The sequence below is a fragment of the Sycon ciliatum genome, chromosome 6 (assembly GCF_964019385.1).
Source record: "Sycon ciliatum chromosome 6, ocSycCili1.1, whole genome shotgun sequence".
Lineage (NCBI taxonomy): Eukaryota > Metazoa > Porifera > Calcarea > Leucosolenida > Sycettidae > Sycon > Sycon ciliatum.
Window position 1 is genome coordinate 31,627,194 of NC_088648.1, and position 18,933 is coordinate 31,646,126.

An 18,933-nucleotide genomic window follows, 5' to 3' on the forward strand; every position below is an offset into this window, starting at 1 on the left:
CATTTGCTGCTTTGTTTTGTGGATTAGTTGTTGTTGTTGGATGTGAACCTGGTGTTGTTGTTGGATGTGAAGCTGGTGTTGTTGTTGCAGCCATGGTTGTAGGTCTTTCTGTTGAATCCAGCTCTGGTTCCGGTGGGACTAATCGACCGCCACGGGTGCTCCCCACCAAAACAGACCTCGAAGGAGGAGGGTCAGGGGGAGGCAGAGGTGCTGTCACCACTCGAGGCACAGCCCCATGCAAAGCACCCAGAGGCAGACTTAGGCACACCCGAGGGCTGCACCAATGGCGGTTCCGCACGCACCTCCAAAGAGCTGCCAAGCTCAAGCCCGTCCAACACAGATGTCAGAGGGGGAACGGCAGACAGCGGCAGGGAACTATCCTGCCGTGTAGGTGATGGGTTTTTCCTAGGCCTGCCGCGTTTGGGCCTCTCTGAGAGGCCCAAACGCGGGAGGCCTAGACTGGGCATGTACACGGAGGGTGGGCGTAATTTCGGATCGGCGTATACAGGGGCTTTTACGGTATGCCTTTTGAGGCAAGGTCATCGAGGCCTAGACGTGGACGTCCCCCCAAGTATGGTACTGAGACTGGAATCGCTTCCTCGCTGGGGACGGAACCGACTTGGTTGCCGTTGTCTTCTTCGTCGTCATCGGCATGTTCGTCATTGCCTTCGTCTTTACCGCCTCTTCCTTCTATCCCGTCATAGTCGTTCGTATCCTCGGTTTCGTCGTTATTGATTTCCTCGTTACCGTGTTCGGTTGTGTCCACCTCCAGTGGCAGAAAACGTGGCCGACCACCTAAGAAACCGCCAGATGTGTCTGCGGGACCTGTGACTTGCTCTAGGAAGAAGTTGACAGAGTCACTATCGTCTCCGTCGCTGTCGTCATCGTCGGCGTCAGCATCCTCCTTGTCCTCCTCCTCCTCATCATCATCAACATCAACAGCCATTGGTACATCAAAGGGAGCATCATCGCAGCAGGCGGCCTCTTCTGGAACGGCAGGAGTGGCAAGGACTGACAGGTCAGTTTCCTTGCCAAGTAACTCCAAAGCATGTACTGGTTCTAGTAGTTTTGTAAGGGTGTATGAATCTTCTGTTGCTAACCATCTTGTTCAGGATAGTGATTGTCGTTCTAGTTATACTGCTGAGTGTTTTTCCGTTTGGTCTCGTTCACGGAGTCAAAGGTATTTGCGTCTATTGGAGTCTACCTACATCTTTACCACCAAACCGATCTTGTGCAGGCAGAAAAAATGATTACATTCAATTTTTTTGTGAATTTAGATCAGTAGTTCTCGTTTGTGGTTGCATGGTTACTTTCTTTTGGTGAATTTATCTCATCTGTTGTCACCTGATATCGTTAATTGGTGTAATTTTCTTTCAGCTCTCATTGCTCGCGTTAATATTTTGCTTCCGCCTAGTATATGTTCAACTAGAGCTCCATAGTTGGACTGTGTCACCCTAGTATATGTTCAACTAGAGCTCCATAGTTGGACTGTGTCACCCTAGTATATGTTCAACTAGAGCTCCATAGTTGGACTGTGTCACCCTAGTATATGTTCAACTAGAGCTCTATAGTTGGACTGTGTCACCCTAGTATATGTTCAACTAGAGCTCTATAGTTGGACTATGTGAGCCTAGTATATAGTCAAACCCAGACCCAAGTGCCATCAGTATGTGGGACACATCTGGGGAGTTGCCTTTGCAGTGAAAACTTGTAATAGGCTATTCAGACTAAGGCCAAATCGACGTTTACGGCAGTATTTCCATGGTGACGGCGAACGTGGCGGGAGATCTGAAGCGCGAAATCGCAAACGTGACCGACAAGCTCGGACCCCAGATTTTCGTTTCGTTTGTCGTTTGTCACAGTACATGCAGAAGTGTGGAAATTTGGCAGTCTGTTGTCAGTTGTAGCGAAAGTCTGTCAGTGGTAGTGAAAATGCCGAACAGATCGTTTTCCGACAATGCGGAGCGCATCTTCCTGAAAATTTGGGCAGATCTCCTTCACCGCCTGGACAAATATATGTCCAGTCGGGCGGCGAAGGAGCAAAAAGCCACCTCCCTACTGAATCAGCAGCAAGGTGAAAAAATCTTCATCCAGCAAGAAGTCCACAACAAGGTGGACAGCCTAAAAAAGAAAGGCAGGGAAAGGCAGGGAATTGTACAAGCAAATCCGTTTACCAACTGCCACCGGGACGTCATCGGACGAGTCGATGTTCGATCTGGTCGCAGCGCCGTCGATGTGGCCCAATTTCCAGCAATACCACAGTCACTTTTTCAAGCATCCGCAGTGGGGTCCAGGTGAATGCGTGGATACCTTGACTCCGTGTGCCACACAGCTTGTACCTGATGAGGAGGTGACCAGCGGCAGCACACGGCAACACGGCAGCACGTCTCCTCCATCTCGACAAAACAAACCACCTCCAAAACACTCAAATAAAAAACGACAAACGTGGCCGTAGTCTGAATAGCCTATAAGCGCCTAAGTTCAGCCTGGCCCCATAGCTGAGTTGGTTAGGGCATTGCTCATACCAAGCAAGGTCCAGGTTTCTAGTCCTGGTGGGTCTGGCATTTTTGTCTCTTTTCTGGCAGTCCACTTTCCCCCCTCAGCTCTGGAAAATTGAAGTTCTCCCATTCCTAATTTTTATTCCTTATTTTTCTAACAATTCCTTGTTGTCCCTAGTTTTGAATTAATTCTTATCCATTTTGTGCCTTTTTTAGGCTCAGGCGTGGAGAAATCTCCAGCAACAAAACCTTCCTCATGGTTGCAGTGGCCTGCAGTATCTACTCAAAATGTCAGCAAAATTCCAAGAGCTTCACTAGCCAGGCTGTTTGTGTTCTGAGCCGGTAGGCTCTAATGTAATTGTGCATATGCGGTCCTTGAACAGAACAACAAGGTTCTTGCATATACTGGACGACTCACCAACACAAGTATAATTATAGACAGTCCCGATGCAGCCACTCTCGCACCTACGCTCATTCTCGGGTATGTTTTCACAGCTACTGTGACAGAAGGATTCAGGTAGGTCTGCAACAAATCACAAGCACGCACACATCAATCAGCAATGAAGTATTAGGTGTTTGGGCAATACAAGGGCTGCATGTGCTCAAGGCAGAGAGGACTCCCTTTCAGTGACATGAAGTTTTATGATAGGTGGTGAACTATCACAAGATCATTATATTGTGGCGGTTGTTCCTTTGGTGGAAGTATTTATACTCCATTTGCATCATGATGAACACATTGCCTTGTGAAGCCCCAGTTAGGAATGTGAGTCTGACTCACTAATGGAGTGATGCAAAACAGACGGCAGAGCCAGCTAGCCTTTCACAAGTCTGTCAGCTCCAACAAATAGACACACCTTCACCACACAGTGAGTCACTGTCAGTTTGCACCTCTGATGATGTGTTGACAGCTTGAGGGCTATGAAATGTAGTGCTGCTGGAGCACATGTTTCCTAACCTTGATCAGTCTCACCTGATAACGGATGAGTTACTCGAGATCACGTGTAATTAGTAGTGAGTCCGGCACTAATTTCATTTTATTCCCGCGGCTATGCAGAAGACGTTACTTCAGTAACGTCTGGCGCTAGCCAGGGTCCACACAGCTTTAATTTGGTGTTTGTTTGTTTGTGTCACGCCTGGTGCTATGCCGTATCTGTCCCGTACCGTACCGTACCAGCAAAGACAGCTGGCCACAATATTTTTGTTTGTTTGTGCCATCGGCATGCCTGGCGCTATCCCGTACCTGTGGAAACGGCTGGTTCTGCAAGATGGCTTATTGTATCGTACGTACACTTCAGTAGATGTTAGCAACTCATTTCTGCAACTTGATGTACCTGTCAGTTTGCGACGGAGAATTATGACTTTGCCATCCCGGATATGACTGCTAGGACAATAGCTTCGACACTGATTGATGGTTTCATTTGTCGCTACTGTGTGCCACTGTCTTTCCACACTGATCAAGGTGCGCAATTTGAGTCAAATTTGTTCAAATCCATCTGTGAACTGTTAGATATGAAGAAGACACGCACGACTCCATATCATCCTTCTAGTGATGGTTTAGTTGAACGGATGAATCGTGCACTTGAGAACATGCTGAGTGCCAGAGTCAATGCCAATCACAATGACTGGGACCTGCATATTCAACGCTGTTTACTGGCGTATCGTAGTAGCGTGCACAGTTCAACCAAGGAAACCCCAGCTAGATTGATGTTCGGCAGAGAGCTTAAGTTGCCAGTGGATATTATGTTTAACGACTCCAGAGAACATGTCAAATCTGTACCTGACTATATGATTGGTCTCTAGATCTCCTTGCAGCAGGCATTTTCTCACGCTCTATCAGCTGGCGCTAAGGCACAGAAACGTCAGAAGGACTACTATGATGCAAAGACGACCAAGCCACGGTTTGCGATCAATGACAAGGTGCGCTTACACAACCCAGCTGTGAAAGCAGGCAACACAAAGAAGTTCTTCAAGCCATGGACCGGGCCGTATCGAGTTGTCGAGGTGATCGATGACGTGGTGTACAGGATTGAGCACTGTGATACAGGGAAACTCCAGGTGGTGCACATCAACCGGCTCAAGTCAACGACTCAAGTACCGGAGGAGCAGCACGCTCCAGTGCCAGCACACCTACCTCAACCGGCGCTAATTGATTACGTGCAAGACGCAGTTCCGGCTATTCCAGTTCCGCCTGTTCCGGTTCCGGCAGTTCCGGTTATTCCAGTTCCGGCAGTTCCAGCTGTTCCAGTTCCGGCTGTTCCAGTCCCGGCTGTTCCGGCAGCTCCCGTTGTGCCGGCCGGTCCGATCATGCCACAGGCAGGTGGGTATAACTTACGCAATCGGGCAAATCTCCAGAGGCCGGTGCGATACCGTCAATGAGAGCCAAGAACAATTGATATGTACAATTTTCTTGTGAAGATTTGAGAGATTGAGATTTGAGTTTTTTTAAATATAGTGTTGGGTTGGCATTTAACACACAGTTTATATAGCTTCTTCCTTGGGTTCTTTCGTTTCATTTTTATTTTTACAATATTCACATTATCACGAGGACGTGATTCAATCTGGGAGGGGGCCATGTAGAGCATGCAGATTCTTCAACCTTGTACCTGTTGCATTGTAGTCTAGTGCCTGTGTCACTGTAGCTTGGTGTGTTAAAACCTGTACAGTCATAAGACTAGTATCCTTTGCATATGAAGTTCGAACCTACCTTTTTCAGAAGCTTTCCTTTTTTCTTTACTTTCTTCCAATACATGTCTTCTGATTGGCCGAATCTGTCCCATCTTCTATCTCCTGATTGGTCTAAACCGTTGCTCGTTGTTATGTGAAACCTGAACTCTCTTAGTCTTGTCACATATAAAAAGCTCTGTCTCTGAAGAAAGATCATCCTTCATTTCTTCAACCACTTCTCCTTGCTCTGGTGAGACTTGTTGGTTGTTGTGTGCCCAACCACTTGGGCCACGCTACAAAAGCTTAGCAGATGCGCACGTAATACAAGAAGAATGAGCCCTTGTGTTCAAATTAGAAGATCCAGGAAAGAAGGAATAACTGATCGATGTATCTCATGTCATTTCGTCATTTTATCATGCAACACGAATTTTCATATACTTCAATGATGTACATAGAACTCTCCTTCTCCATGCGCTCTAAAGCCGACCATTGCTACCCTCGAATACATTTTCTCACCTGCTATCTTAGGATTTTCAGAAGAATCCACGAAACTTACTTTCTCTTATGTAGTTCTTGACCTCTATGTCTGCATCGAAGTGGTAGTAAGCTGTCATGAAATTCCTTGGGGCTACTAATTCACACAAACGGTGATCCAGGCGTAAATTCTTGAGGAGGTACATTATACTGGACATGGATCAAATAGTATTTTAGAAAAGCAATAATGAAGAGTAATCAGGTCATGTCTTTCAGTATAAACATTAATACCATTTACCCCAGTTAAGTATCTGGGACTGACTCTCAATTCAACTTTAAGTTTCAGTGCCCACGTTAACTCCCTCAGGAAAGATATCAGAAAGAAACTAGGTGCTTGTTGACGTAGAAGGAAGAAACTTGCTGTCCAGGCCGGAAGGCAGTTCTACTTGTCAGTAGTCCAGAGCAAGCTCGAGTACACCAGCACTGCCTACGCCCACTACTCGCTGACAACGTGAGAAATCAGCTGTTACGCATAAATAAGAGAGCAATTAGATGCATATTTGAGCATGACACATTCACACGGACATCATACTTGCTTGAGCGATACCACATAATTAGCTTAGACAAAAGGTATTAAGTCCATATTCTTTGTGTTCCGTTTCATCCACAATATCTGCAGTTCACTCCTCTCTGACATGTTCTCCTTTCGCCATGACGGCGCTCACACAGATAGAGTCACCCGCGGCCAAGTCAATTATTCCCTTTCCTTACCCATTGTGAAAGCTCAAGCTTGATACAAATCTCTTTCATTCCTTGGTGCTGACCGCTTTAATGCGCCTCCCGAATCCCTTCGCACAAATCATATCCCCAATTCATTTCGCCAGGAACTTGACAAATTCATTCATCTTGGGCACCCTGTAAGAAGACCTTAGGGTCTGTTGGGAATGCCCAAGTAAAAATAAAATACAATACCCTTCCAAGTTGATTGATCCAACGATGAACACATGCTTCTTGCCGAACTTGACACTTGACTGACTCCCGACTTCCATCCGGAGCACACAAGCATGATTATTGTGAGCAGAGAGTGGTGCTTTCTTGCAGGTTTGCCGAGTAGAAGGTGCGACGTGCTCCTCGCATGCTCCGGAGACCGGATGGTAGCCGTGAGTCAGTCAAGTGTCAAGTTCGGCAAGAAGAAGAGCGAAGAGTTTTCTAAGAGCTTTGCTCGCGTATTGATAGCGACAAATACTGTCACAAATGGGGGGCCGAGGTCAAGAAAATTGCCCAGATCAGCAAGAAGTGAGCGACCAACACGATCCTGGTTGATGATTGTGGAGATGCAGCTTTTGATTCTTCTAAAGCAGAAGCACTGGCCCGTTGCTTCAAAATCCAGTTCTCTCCAAATCCGTCATTTGACCCGTGTGCTACCACCCTAGTGCCAGCACAATTTACACCAGATCTCCAGTTTCAATTGCCAAACATAACCCAGCACGAACATTTCGGCAAGCTGCACACTCTGCCCAAGCACAAGTCTGTGGGTGGAGATATCACAAACGTCATACTGAGAGAAGTGGCATCCATGATAATGCAGTCCCTGTGCCACCTCTTCAACACTAGTCTCCGCCTCGGGCAGCTACCTAGTGACTGGAAGTTGGCTACAGTCATACCTATCTACAAAGAGAACGGCAAACCTGCGGATCCAACTAGTTACATGCATATCGCCCTGCTGCCGGCCATAGCTAAGATTCTGGACGCCATCATTGCCGAGCACCTCACAAGCCTAATCAATAGGCAGGGATTAATTACCAACCACCAGTATGTTTTTTGTCTCCTGCAAGTAGACACTCGATCAGCTAATTGTCCTGTCTTCAAGAGTGGCTAAAGCACTCGACAAGCGCACTGACTACCACGCTCTATTCTTGGATTTCGCAAACACGTTTGACAAGGTACCGCACACTGTTCTTCTCCGTCAGCTCGCTACTATCATATCCCCTGAAGTCGTTTCTCGGTTCACCAACTACCTCAAAGACCGTTCCTTCTGTCTCAAAGTTCTCTCTGCCAAGTCGCCGACCCACCCAGTTTCTGCAGCCGTTCCCCAGGATCTCACCTTGGCCCCATTCTTTTCATTCTCTACATTAATGCTCTTCCTCGCACCATATCATCTGATGTCACCACTGATGTGCTTTTTTTTGCCGATGACATTACTCTTGGGAGAGCAGCCGGAGGACCTAACCAACAACAAATGGCCCACCCCTCCAGGCTGCCACTGATGGCGTTCTGCAGTGGGCTGATTCACTCGGAGGGTGCTTCAACCCTTCGAAGTCTTTCCCCTTGCAGTTCTCTCCTACAAGTCGTGCAGAAGGTACCAACCCTACTCATCTGACTCCGCACCTGAGAATGCAGGGAGATCACGTGTCTAATGTAACGACCCACCGACATCTTGGAGCCATCTTGGAGTCTAACCTCGACTTCACCAACCACGTCGCCACCATCACGACAAAGTTTCGCCAGCGAGCGGTCCTGCTGATCCACATGACCAAGCGTATCACCCCAGCCGTTGCCAGCCGCTTGTACACTGGATATGTTCGACCAGTGGTTGAATACGCCTCATCCCTCTGGCAATTTCAACTCTCCAGTGCTCAGGCTACTACCCTTGAACGGCTACAGGCAAGAGTGGCACGTGTGATCCTACGGCAGTATGGCGTGTACCCTCCTCAAACGGAGCCGAAAGCCTCACTTTTAGCGCACCTCCAGTGGCCCAGCCTCGCATGGCGAAGACACATTCAGTGCCTTCTTGAGCTCCACCACCTTATCAATAGCCAGACGACGACCCTGAAGGACCTAGGCTACTCAGTGTCAAACAGCGCCAGGCGCCCCCAACATCTTCTCCCACCTGCTAGAGCCAGCACACACACCAGTGCCACCTTTCTCTTTGTCACCACTGCCACATGGAACTCCCTCCCGGCTGCCATTCAAACTGTATGCAGCCCAACATGTTTTACCGCTCTGAGCCCTCTGATTTCATCCCACGTAGAGTAGCGATGTCATAGAGCACTGTGCTATATTACTACCACCCGCATCATTCTATTTCCTATTTTTATTTTTCTCCTCGGCTTCTTCTTCATAAGCTGTTGATTGAGACTCTCTTGATTTAGGCAATGGGCTGTGGAGAATCCATACAAATACAAGAAAAGAAAAGAAAAAAAGCGTGTGTTCCTCGTTGGATCAATCAACTTCATGACTATTACCGCCGAAGTCGGAATTTCTAAGTTCGTATTGTTGTCCCTCACACAGACGTGCGACTAGTTGTTGGAGGTGACTGAATAGCTATACTGGCTCTCAACGTCTGTTTAGCACAACTCCATGAGCGATTCACACTCCTACCTAGGGCTTCACGAAGTGTTTGTCGCGCTGGAAACAAAGCGCCTCTGTAAGTTTGTATCCCTGGTGATGGTTTGGCCTGGGGAGCAGTATATAAGTGCTGCTTTTCAGGCACAATCTTCCTCAGCCTCCTCAAGCTCAACTGATGAGGGATGAATTCCCCGAAACACTGCGTATTGAGCAGGGAGCGGTGCTTTCTTGCAGGTTTCACGAGTGGAAGGTGCGACGTGCTCCTTGTGTGCTCCAGATGGCAGTCGTGAGTCAGTCAGGCAATTGGTTAGCCTTATCGAGAAGTTGATCAAGCTGACTTCCTAAAAATTGAACTTGCTCGTAACCTTGTCCATCAGGCACAGCGGATTTTCTCACCAGTGAAAGTGGACAATAATTCAAATTCATTGTTGTCCACCATGGTTTAGCGGTACAGCGAGATTTGTAAAAACATTGTGCTACTAAATCCACGTTCACCATACTTACAAATTGCGAAAAACAGGGTTGTTTGTGAAAAGACCCGACGGCAGCTCGCTAAATAAATTTTTGCCCAAATGCCTGCATGACAAAGTGATAGAGACGACAATAAAAAAAGGTCTCTTAGTGATAACCCTGCTCACCAGAATGTTCCATATCAATAGCACAGCCACCACCCTAATAGGCAAAGGTACAGTGGCAGTTCCATAGTTAAAAACCTGCCTTAAATACTGCTTAAGGAGGCTCCAACCCTTTGGGGGTGATTTTTTTTCTTCATAAACCCCCACCTTTTTGTGGATGAGTGTGCTCTATATCATCCCATGTTACTCCACAAAAAAATTCAGGGGGTGTTTCCGCGGAGATAAGGCTGTTTGAGGTGTATTTCTAGGGGTGGGTGTATTATCGATTTCGGCCTAAATTTGCTTGTTTTGGGGTCATATTTCAGATTTACCAGTTGCCTGGCTTCTCTTTGTGATTGCAAGTCCTTTCACACATCACAGTGAAGCATTTGAGCAAGAAAATCTGGCAATCAGCATTGACTACTCAGAAAAATAGTAATTTTGGTACAAAAATGAACTTCGCAGAAATGCCCGTCCGCAAAGTACAATTGGGTGCACAGCTTCATAATTTCTTCATGGACATGCCCTTTTTATTTTACTTTTGGGATCCTCATACTTCATAGAAACTAGAAATATATAATTTTAGGGGGGTTACCGTGCATTTTAGACATCCAAAAATAAAAATAGGACAGAAAATTGGCCGATTTTCCACCATTCTTGGAATTGCTATTTTTCAGGTAAGGTGATCATTCCATGCATTCCATGTGGTATTACTCCAATTTTTTGTGTCAAAAGCATTGAATGGTCCCCCAGATTGTTATAGTACACATGGAGACTAGATGAGGCCATGGTTCCTCGGCTTTTTAGCCCTTGATCTGGATATCGGCATGATCCATGCACAACGTTATTCATGATCCAGGCCGAGGCCTACTGACCCTGAACGCAGTTCAGACCAGCTTTGCATCACAACTCTTGCAATAGTTCACTCCTAGTATTTCTCATAAAGCAACAGGCAAAGAGCTTGAGGAGGATAACAATTATTATATTCTGGGTCAATAACTTTACAGTTTCATGTTTGTAGTACATGTACAATGTAGATGCAGGTTCAACTCAATATTGGCAATGAACGACTGCAAGTAATTGTAGCACCCATTAGGTGTAACCATAACACTATTCCCAATAACATGGAACAACCACAAGTGTATGTGGGTGCATGCGCATTGCCCACATTGATACATACATGTACGCTTACATGCACATACTCACACTCACAAGCAAGTACCCCTTGCACACACAAATACATGTACGTCATATACGCGCACCCGCAATAGCATACACCCACATGTAAAATGCATGCTCTTGAGCTTAGTTACCATATTCTGCTGTCCATGCACTAGTGCACGTGTGCGCGCGCGCACACACACAACATGCACTGCGCGCGCGCGCGCGCGCGCACACACACACAACATGTAGGCTCACACGCGTGCCTGGGTATGTGCATGCACATGGTGCTTATGGGTAAAGGTGCATGCATTCATCATAATAGAACTGGTGCGAGTGGTGTAGGAATATTTTCAAATCACTGGTGCTGTACAACACAACATTTACAAAATACTTCACACTCTGACAATAGAGAATAGTACTGCAAAACAATATACTAGTGCTGCATTTTATGCACATTACATTATTCAAGTGGACCCAGGTGATGACTTACTGCTGGCGACGTTGGCAGCTGACAGGTCACAGCTTTCGTAAATAGCCCAAGTCACTGAGCAGTAGCTCACCAACGATTTACCACTCACTCAATACTGCAATGTTTTCAGCGTAGCAATATATTTCGCCACTTGAGAATTAGAAGTGGATCCACTTACCAGAGTCTGTGCACCCACTTCAGTCTCTCTCTCCAAAACGCGCTTACAGTAGGTTTTGGTCCCTGGTGTTACACAGCCATCGAGACGCTTGGCTCCGTTCTCCTTGGTCATTTTTTCGTCAAGCAAAAATATTCAGGATCTCGAGAAATCGAGCTGTGAAGTCAACTTCTTGCTCACACCAGCGATGCTTTCGAAAACATGCCCTGCTCTACCCACTGACACAACGGAAGAGAGAACAACAGGAACCTCGATGGGGCCCAGGGAAGACTCAGGTGAAGAATGAAACAATATTCTCTGATATGACTGTCGATCGCGAAGTTCAAATTTTAGTAAGTTGAGATGGGAATTTCCCAACTTTTCGCACTTATCGGCAAAAACAAGACTTTTGCCTGCAAAAAACAGAGCGCCAGACCGGCTGCGCAGCGCAGAAGGTTGGAGCCTCCTTAAATGGAAGATGTGCTCCTCCACATTCTACCTGAGCAGCCAAAGGTAAGTGACCTAAACGAGCCGAACCAAGGAAGCGAACTTGGGTAATTGAGTAGTTGTTGCGGCATGTGAAGGGCATGTGGCTAACAACAAATGCACATGTAGCCCAACAAGGCAGTGGCGAGCCAACCAAGCCACGAGAACCTGTGATGCTGCCCATGCCTTTGCCACTGGCACCAGCAACAACGGTGATGTTGGTGGTTGGGGCTGGGGCTGGGATGGAATCACCTGCAGTGGATGAACTTTCTATGCCTCCACAACAACAAATCAGCAAAGAGTGCAACAGTAGCGCAAGACGGCCCAAATTTACAGGACGGCCAGTGCACACCAGTTTCACTTGTGCATCGATGCCTCTTCTCACAAGTAGAAATCATGACGTAGAAGTTGGGCACTTGCGCATTTTAGGTATGCATTGCATTTGCAAAATCAACAATAAAAAAAAGGTTCTCTTTGAGGCCAAGCCGGGGCCCTCTGGTACCTGAATGCATGATGTAACCGTGCATGCACCGAAGGTACATGGACTCATAGCAACCTGAGAGAAATTTAGATTAATTTTTTTGATGTGAGCGTTTCACGAAATTGTCACGTGCACTAGCTGCCCAGCACTGTTATAGTGGCAAACAAGGTCCACACAGGATAAAAGGAGCCAACTTCGAGCGAAATCGGAAATCTGGCTATGCCGGATGATGTTTGGTCATTCCAGACATTGACCGTATATTAATTACTCTTTAAATAGCGGAGTCCTCCGGATCGATAGAGTGCTCAATGCGGAAGCAGAGCAGTAACACACGAGTCACAGGAAAACCATGCATCTTGATTGTCGTAACTTAAAGTTTCATGCCATATAGCAATCTTCAGACAACTGATTACGGTGATGCACAGCTAGTATGGTATTTATACAGCAGCATAGGAAGGAATCTGTGAAGGTTTGAGGTCTGGTGGGTGCAAAAAGGCCTCCACACCGTCGTATGCACCCATGGTAACGTCGAACATATCACCTCGGTCTTTCTTAGACCATGCCTGACCCTGGGCAAATAGCAGTGACTTGCGGGCATGCATAATCACATTCCTGTCATCGTCGCTGACCTGCACATGCTGCTTAGCGAATTCCAGGGCGTCCTGCAAGAGCTCCTTCGTGATCGACGGGTAGAAATTGACAATGTCAAATACTACAAACGTATGGCGCTTTTTCTCCTCTATGCTCTTGAACCAATTAGTTACATCGGCCGTGCTTCTCCAAAGCATCGCGGTACGTTCAAGCCATACCGTAAGCCAAACGACACTCCGCTTTACGTAAGCGCAAAGTCCAACTACCCACCGCAGGTGTTGAAGAGCTTACCCGTTGGCATCAACAAGCGTCTGGCGATGATTTCCAGCTCAAAGGAAGTCTTTGAGGAAGCCGTGCCTGAGTACGCCGACGCGCTAGCTGCCAGTGGCCACCCCAGAGTGCTTGTGTACGACGATGTGAACACCCAATCAAGTCGCAAGAGGAAACGCGGGCGACACATCATCTGGTTCAATCCTCCGTATAGCGCCAATGTCAGGACAAACATCGGAGGCCAGTTTCTCGCACTAGTAAGCAAGCATTTCCCCAAGAACGGCAAACTGCGAAAGCTCTTCAACAGAAACACCTTGAAAGTCGGCTATAGCTGCATGCCTAATATGGAAACGCGGATCAAAGGCCACAACAAGAAAATGATGCAGCCAAAGCACGAGAGAGTCCCCTGCAACTGCCGAGTCGCCGCATCTTGTCCACTGAAAGGTGAATGCAACTCGACCAATATGGTGTATGAGGCCGAAGTAACGTCGGACAGTGCCCTAAAGACATACACTGGAATGTTGGCACCGGATTTCAAGTCCAGGTATGGAAATCATATGACGTCGCTGCGCCACGAGCGGTATGAAGCAAGTACGGAGCTGGCAAAGTATGTCTGGAGCCTAACACGCCAGAACAAGGCCTATGAGATTGGCTGGTCCATCAAGGAACGTGCACGGGCTTACACCAATGTCACCAATCGTTGCAACCTATGTATCGCAGAGAAATATCACATCAGCATATCCGATCACAGCACCTCCCTCAACAAGCGTACGGAGCTCGTATCAAAGTGCAGGCACTCTGCCAAGTTCCTGCTTGGTGGCTACGGAGTCACGTGACTTGCAGCTACATGACGCGCGACAGCCATTTGCACCCGTCTGCAGCCCTTCTAATTATGGGTGTGCTATCTTGCATATAGCCTCGCTTGACGTCGCGTCACCGTGGTCATTTTTTTTTTTTTCATGTTCCTCGCCCATTCTAAGCACCTATAGCCATCCCAGCGCGTGGAAATGTCCATCTTGCACCTGTTTTGTTGGTGCATTGAAGAACAAGTATCTCCCCTCCTCCAACTTATTTTAAGCGCTTACCAAAGTGTGTGGCATCTTGCACCTGCATGATTGTGATTACAGGCAAGCCACATTATCATTATCATCCTTTCACACAGCCTTGTTTGCCTTCTTGCCATATCACATTTCTTTTCTCACTCACGGACCATGTGAGTTTGGCACATTTTCCATCCAGGACTTTTTGCACCCACCAGACATCAAACCTTCACAGATTCCTTCCTATGCTGCTGTATAAATACCATACTAGCTGTGCATCACCGTAATCAGTTGTCTGAAGATTGCTATATGGCATGAAACTTTAAGTTACGACAATCAAGACGCGTGGTTTTCCTGTGACTCGTCTGTTAATTACTCTTTAGAAATTTTCGCCCGAAATGACAGTGGTCCTGAGAGTGTTTGTGACTGCGCAAAGGAGAGGCATTCCGAAATGAATATTAACAATCAAGTTGTCAGGGATGCGAGTGCATGTGCCAGGCCTGGGACCATAAACGACCATAAACGTGATGTCAACAAGAAGTGGTGAAATGACCATTGGTGGTGAAGGAAAGACAATGGAGATAGGTGATGGCGATGGTGAGATTGCTGATGGTAATAATGTTATGGACGAGGAGGACACGTATAGTGAAGGTGTAGGCAATGAGGTGGATTATGGTGAGCAGAGAGATACAACTGGGTGCAGGCGTGTAAGAAGTCAGTGATATCTTGTCACTTCGTATTTCGTCGCGAGTGTGTACGATAAATTTCGTAATCAGCACATGAATCACAGAAGCCATATAATTTGTTCGACTAGGCCTTTCATTCCATTACTTTTCAGGTCGAATACAATGGTGATTAACAAGGTAGTAAGCAAGTCCTTATAACCGGCATTTTGGTGGTCAGAGCATTGACAAATATAGCACTTGAAAAATAGCACTAATGGCGCCAACAGCGTATTTGGCGGTCAGAGCATAGACCAAATAGCACTTTAAAACATAACGCTAGTCGCGCTAACAACACAGTGAGACAATGAATATTACCAGTATCAGACAACAGTGAGAACCACGGTACTACAATGTCAAAACAGTGACAACTTTCGCACATACTTCTTTTGCACGCACAATCCAGGCTTCAGCTTGGCAATGTACACTGCGTCCAGCACAGCAAGACGAGATTTGTTGCGCGCAAGCTCTTGAATCATGAAGTGAGAGTGGGTGCCATATTTGCAGACAGCACTTAGGCAGGCTGGTGACGATGTCAAGTGACGGAGTATCGCTGAGTCCTTCTCATTATCGTCATTGTCCGTTGGTCCATTCCTGTGGTAGCTGTTGTGCATCGCAGTTGTGCCGCTGGCGACTTCTCTGCCGGGCGAGGAGTCACACACTGTTCCACATGCCGATCCTGTATCAGCCGCTTCTTGCAGAGCATTGTTGCAGAGACGCAACCATTCACTTAGTCTCGTGACAGTTGCTGGTGGTTTGATCGGTGTTGATTTTCTTCTCTCTTTGTTGACGGTGACGGTGATGTCCTTGCATGCTCGGCTTCTCCCTGTCCTGACCGGTGTTGTTGTTGTTCCTGTAACTGTCCGTACGAGTTTGTTTGGGATGTGCTGCTCTATGCGATCATCCAATCGTTGTGTTGTCCTGCCAATGTACCTGCGGTCACACTCAAAGGTGAATAAATAAATGACATTACTTAAATACATCATTGGCAGGACATCCTTGTTGGTGGTGGAAAACATCTTCCGGGTAGTGAAACAACACATTGGGTAGCAGAGTGGAACATGCGCTGGACAATTTTTTGAACGTTCTGCTTGTACATGGCCAACTGGTCGCCGAGCCACAGGAGTACTTAGATAGCACAGTTTGACTTGTCCTCAGCTCTTGCACTCGTTGTCAGTGCCTGTGATATTACATGTTGAACTAGATGCAGGGGATAGCCATTGCGGGAGAAGATGGACTCCAATTTTGAGATCTCTTTGTCGAGATGCTGTGAGGAACAGATATGCTGGGCACGACCTGTCAGCGACTTTATCAGGGCGATCTTCTGTCCGGCTGGGCAATAGCTGTCCTATCGCGTGTATAGTCCAGTGAAGGTGGGTTTCCTGTAGATTGCTGCACTGAAACTGTTTGAATGCCGTGTAACGAGGACATCCAGGAATGGTAGTTGATTTTCAGCTTCTTTCTCTATAGGGAACCAGAGCGACGGATGAACAGAGTTGAGCGGTTCAAGAAAGGTCAATGCATGATCCTGCTGAGTGTGTTTTCAATCTCTCAGATCTTGAGCTGTCCCCAATCCAAATGGAAGTTCTCAGCCTGGGCCCCTCGTTTGCCATTCCCCGTTCCAATATCAGCAAGGAGTCAATTCTCGGTGAGGTTGAGATATTGTACTCCCAACTCGATCGCCATATGCTCAAAAATTACACCAAGCGTGATGATGTCAAAGCAAAGCTGCAAGATCTAGCATATGAGTATTCTAACATAGAGCAGAGCAAGATAGCATTTCCGCTTGGCAGAGAGCACATAAGCGCTATGCGTGAACTTCGCAATAACGATGACATCATAATTACCGGACCCGACAAAGGCGCAGGTCTCGTGCTCAGGAATAAATCCGATTACATCGACAGGATGATGCAAATTCTCGATGATCAATCCAATTTCCAGTGTCTTGGTAGTTGATGACCGAACTGGCCTGAATGAAAGAGCGCTCCAGGCCTTTCTACTACGACAGTACAAATCAAATAAAATCAGTTATGCTGTCTACCGCCGCATCCGACCTGTCGGATCAGTCAGACCGTGCATGTGCCTAAAGTACACAAGCCCTGTCCTATTCCGCTCCGCCCAATACTGTCCATGGTGGGTAGTGCGCAACACGCACTAGCTAAGTGGCTTGCAGAGATTTTTAAGCCAGTCCTTGACATGTATTCTTCGCACGTGGTCCAGGACTCCTTTGAATTTTCCAAATCCATCCAGCAGTACGACTCAGGATGTAGTGAAGGGTTCATGTGCTCATATGATGTAGTTACCCTCTTTACGAATGTACCTATCATCGAAACAATTGACATCTGCCTGAAAGCTCTCTATCGCAGTGGCATTAACCCTCCTGAGGTTGAAGAGACCCTGCTACACAAGCTCCTGTACAAATCAATATGAGATGTAGAGTTCAGTTTCAATAATAAAATGTTCAAACAGACAGATGCAGTGGCCATGGGGTCTCCCCTTGGCCCCGTCTTTGCCAATATTTTTCTTGGATACTCGGAAACGCTAATACCAGACGAGTTTTGGCCAAAAAAATTCGCTCGATATGTAGATGACACAACATAGGTGATAACAGCTATGGCGAGCGAAACTGAGCGAAACCTCTCTTGCAATGAGTTTGAGAGTGACAGAGGTATGGAACGGAGCAGCGAGCCAAACCATGAGCGTGGAATCAAGCAGCTGCTCTGATCACACGGCAAAATGAAATCATGGCCAGCAATCGAGGACATCTGGAAGTTGTAATTTTTGTACTCTGTTTGCGCTCGCTTTCATTGTTAAAATTCACACTTGGACATTTCACTGCTGTTGTTCTCAGTGTTATTTCTCTAACTTAGATTTTCTATAATAGTTCAATTTAGTTTTCAGTGTCCTTTAGTACAACGAAGATTCTTGATGAGTGTTGTACGAAAACTTGTTTGAATCCTTATTAATTTTTCCCTACACCATTTCTTCACATTTTCATTTTTTTATTGCACATTGTCTCCACAGTTTTACATTACATGAAGAAAGTGTACCCAAATGTCGATCCAGCTTGTATTACTGATTGCGGTTATCAAATAGCATGATTATGTTGATTTTGAATGTACATGATGACATGCGATTGCTGGCTATGGATTGCGAATTCAAGTTCTTGTTAAACCTCCGCAAATTTCAGATTCGAATACTGATGACCATGCATTCTTCAGAAGTCTGCAGTCCGACTGGAGTCTCATTGCTAAGGAAAGTCAATGCGACTTGCTAGCCGCTGCCCTTCAGTGCAGGCAGGAGCATCCGTTAGAGAAAATGTGATCAGTATGGCTGCGCCTTTAATCCTCGTTTTGCAGAGAGTAAAGGTGAAAGCAGGGAGTCATAACATATGTTGCGACTCTCTGGTGGAAACAAGTAATCGCCACCGCGGTGGATCACGCAACTTGAAAGCCAACTTGAACAACGGCGGCATCACCAAGTTCAGCGGAGTTTGATCAAAGAAGCCGAGGCAAGGCTGAAAAAGAGCTATCCAACAACTCGATTGAGATGATGGCTTGGGTGCAGCACCTGACGACAGCGACGCAGAGTCAAAAATGTGTCGAGAGAAAGCGACGCAAACTGAGCCATCTGCTCATTCCACCAACAGTTTCTCTTGGAAAGACGCTGTACATAGGCTGAATTACCTTTGTCCAGTGAGTTATAGTCGAAAAAAACTGCCCTTGAACTGTTCTAAGCATTTTCATATCAATCAAAATCCATCACACAAATTTTGTTAATGGAGGAACAGATTTAAAATTATGTTCGTAGTTCTAAAAATCACTTGTTTTCTTATGTTTTATTGTCACCCACTCGTATCACATTATGCATGCTAACTGGCGCACGTTTGGCACTGAATTTGATGTTTGAATCTTGAACTGTGAGGCATAAGCTTGTGTTCATTCATTGGTCTTTCGTT

At 46.6% G+C, this 18,933-nt stretch overlaps 1 protein-coding gene across 1 annotated transcript; it reads right to left on the reverse strand.

The window, feature by feature from the left end:
• Positions 1 to 514: 514 nt before the first annotated feature.
• LOC135820218 (prostatic spermine-binding protein-like) lies at positions 515 to 946 on the reverse strand. Its single transcript, XM_065333534.1, has one exon. It carries the CDS (start codon positions 944 to 946, stop codon positions 515 to 517), a length of 432 nt encoding a protein of 143 aa, XP_065189606.1.
• Positions 947 to 18,933: the final 17,987 nt, after the last annotated feature.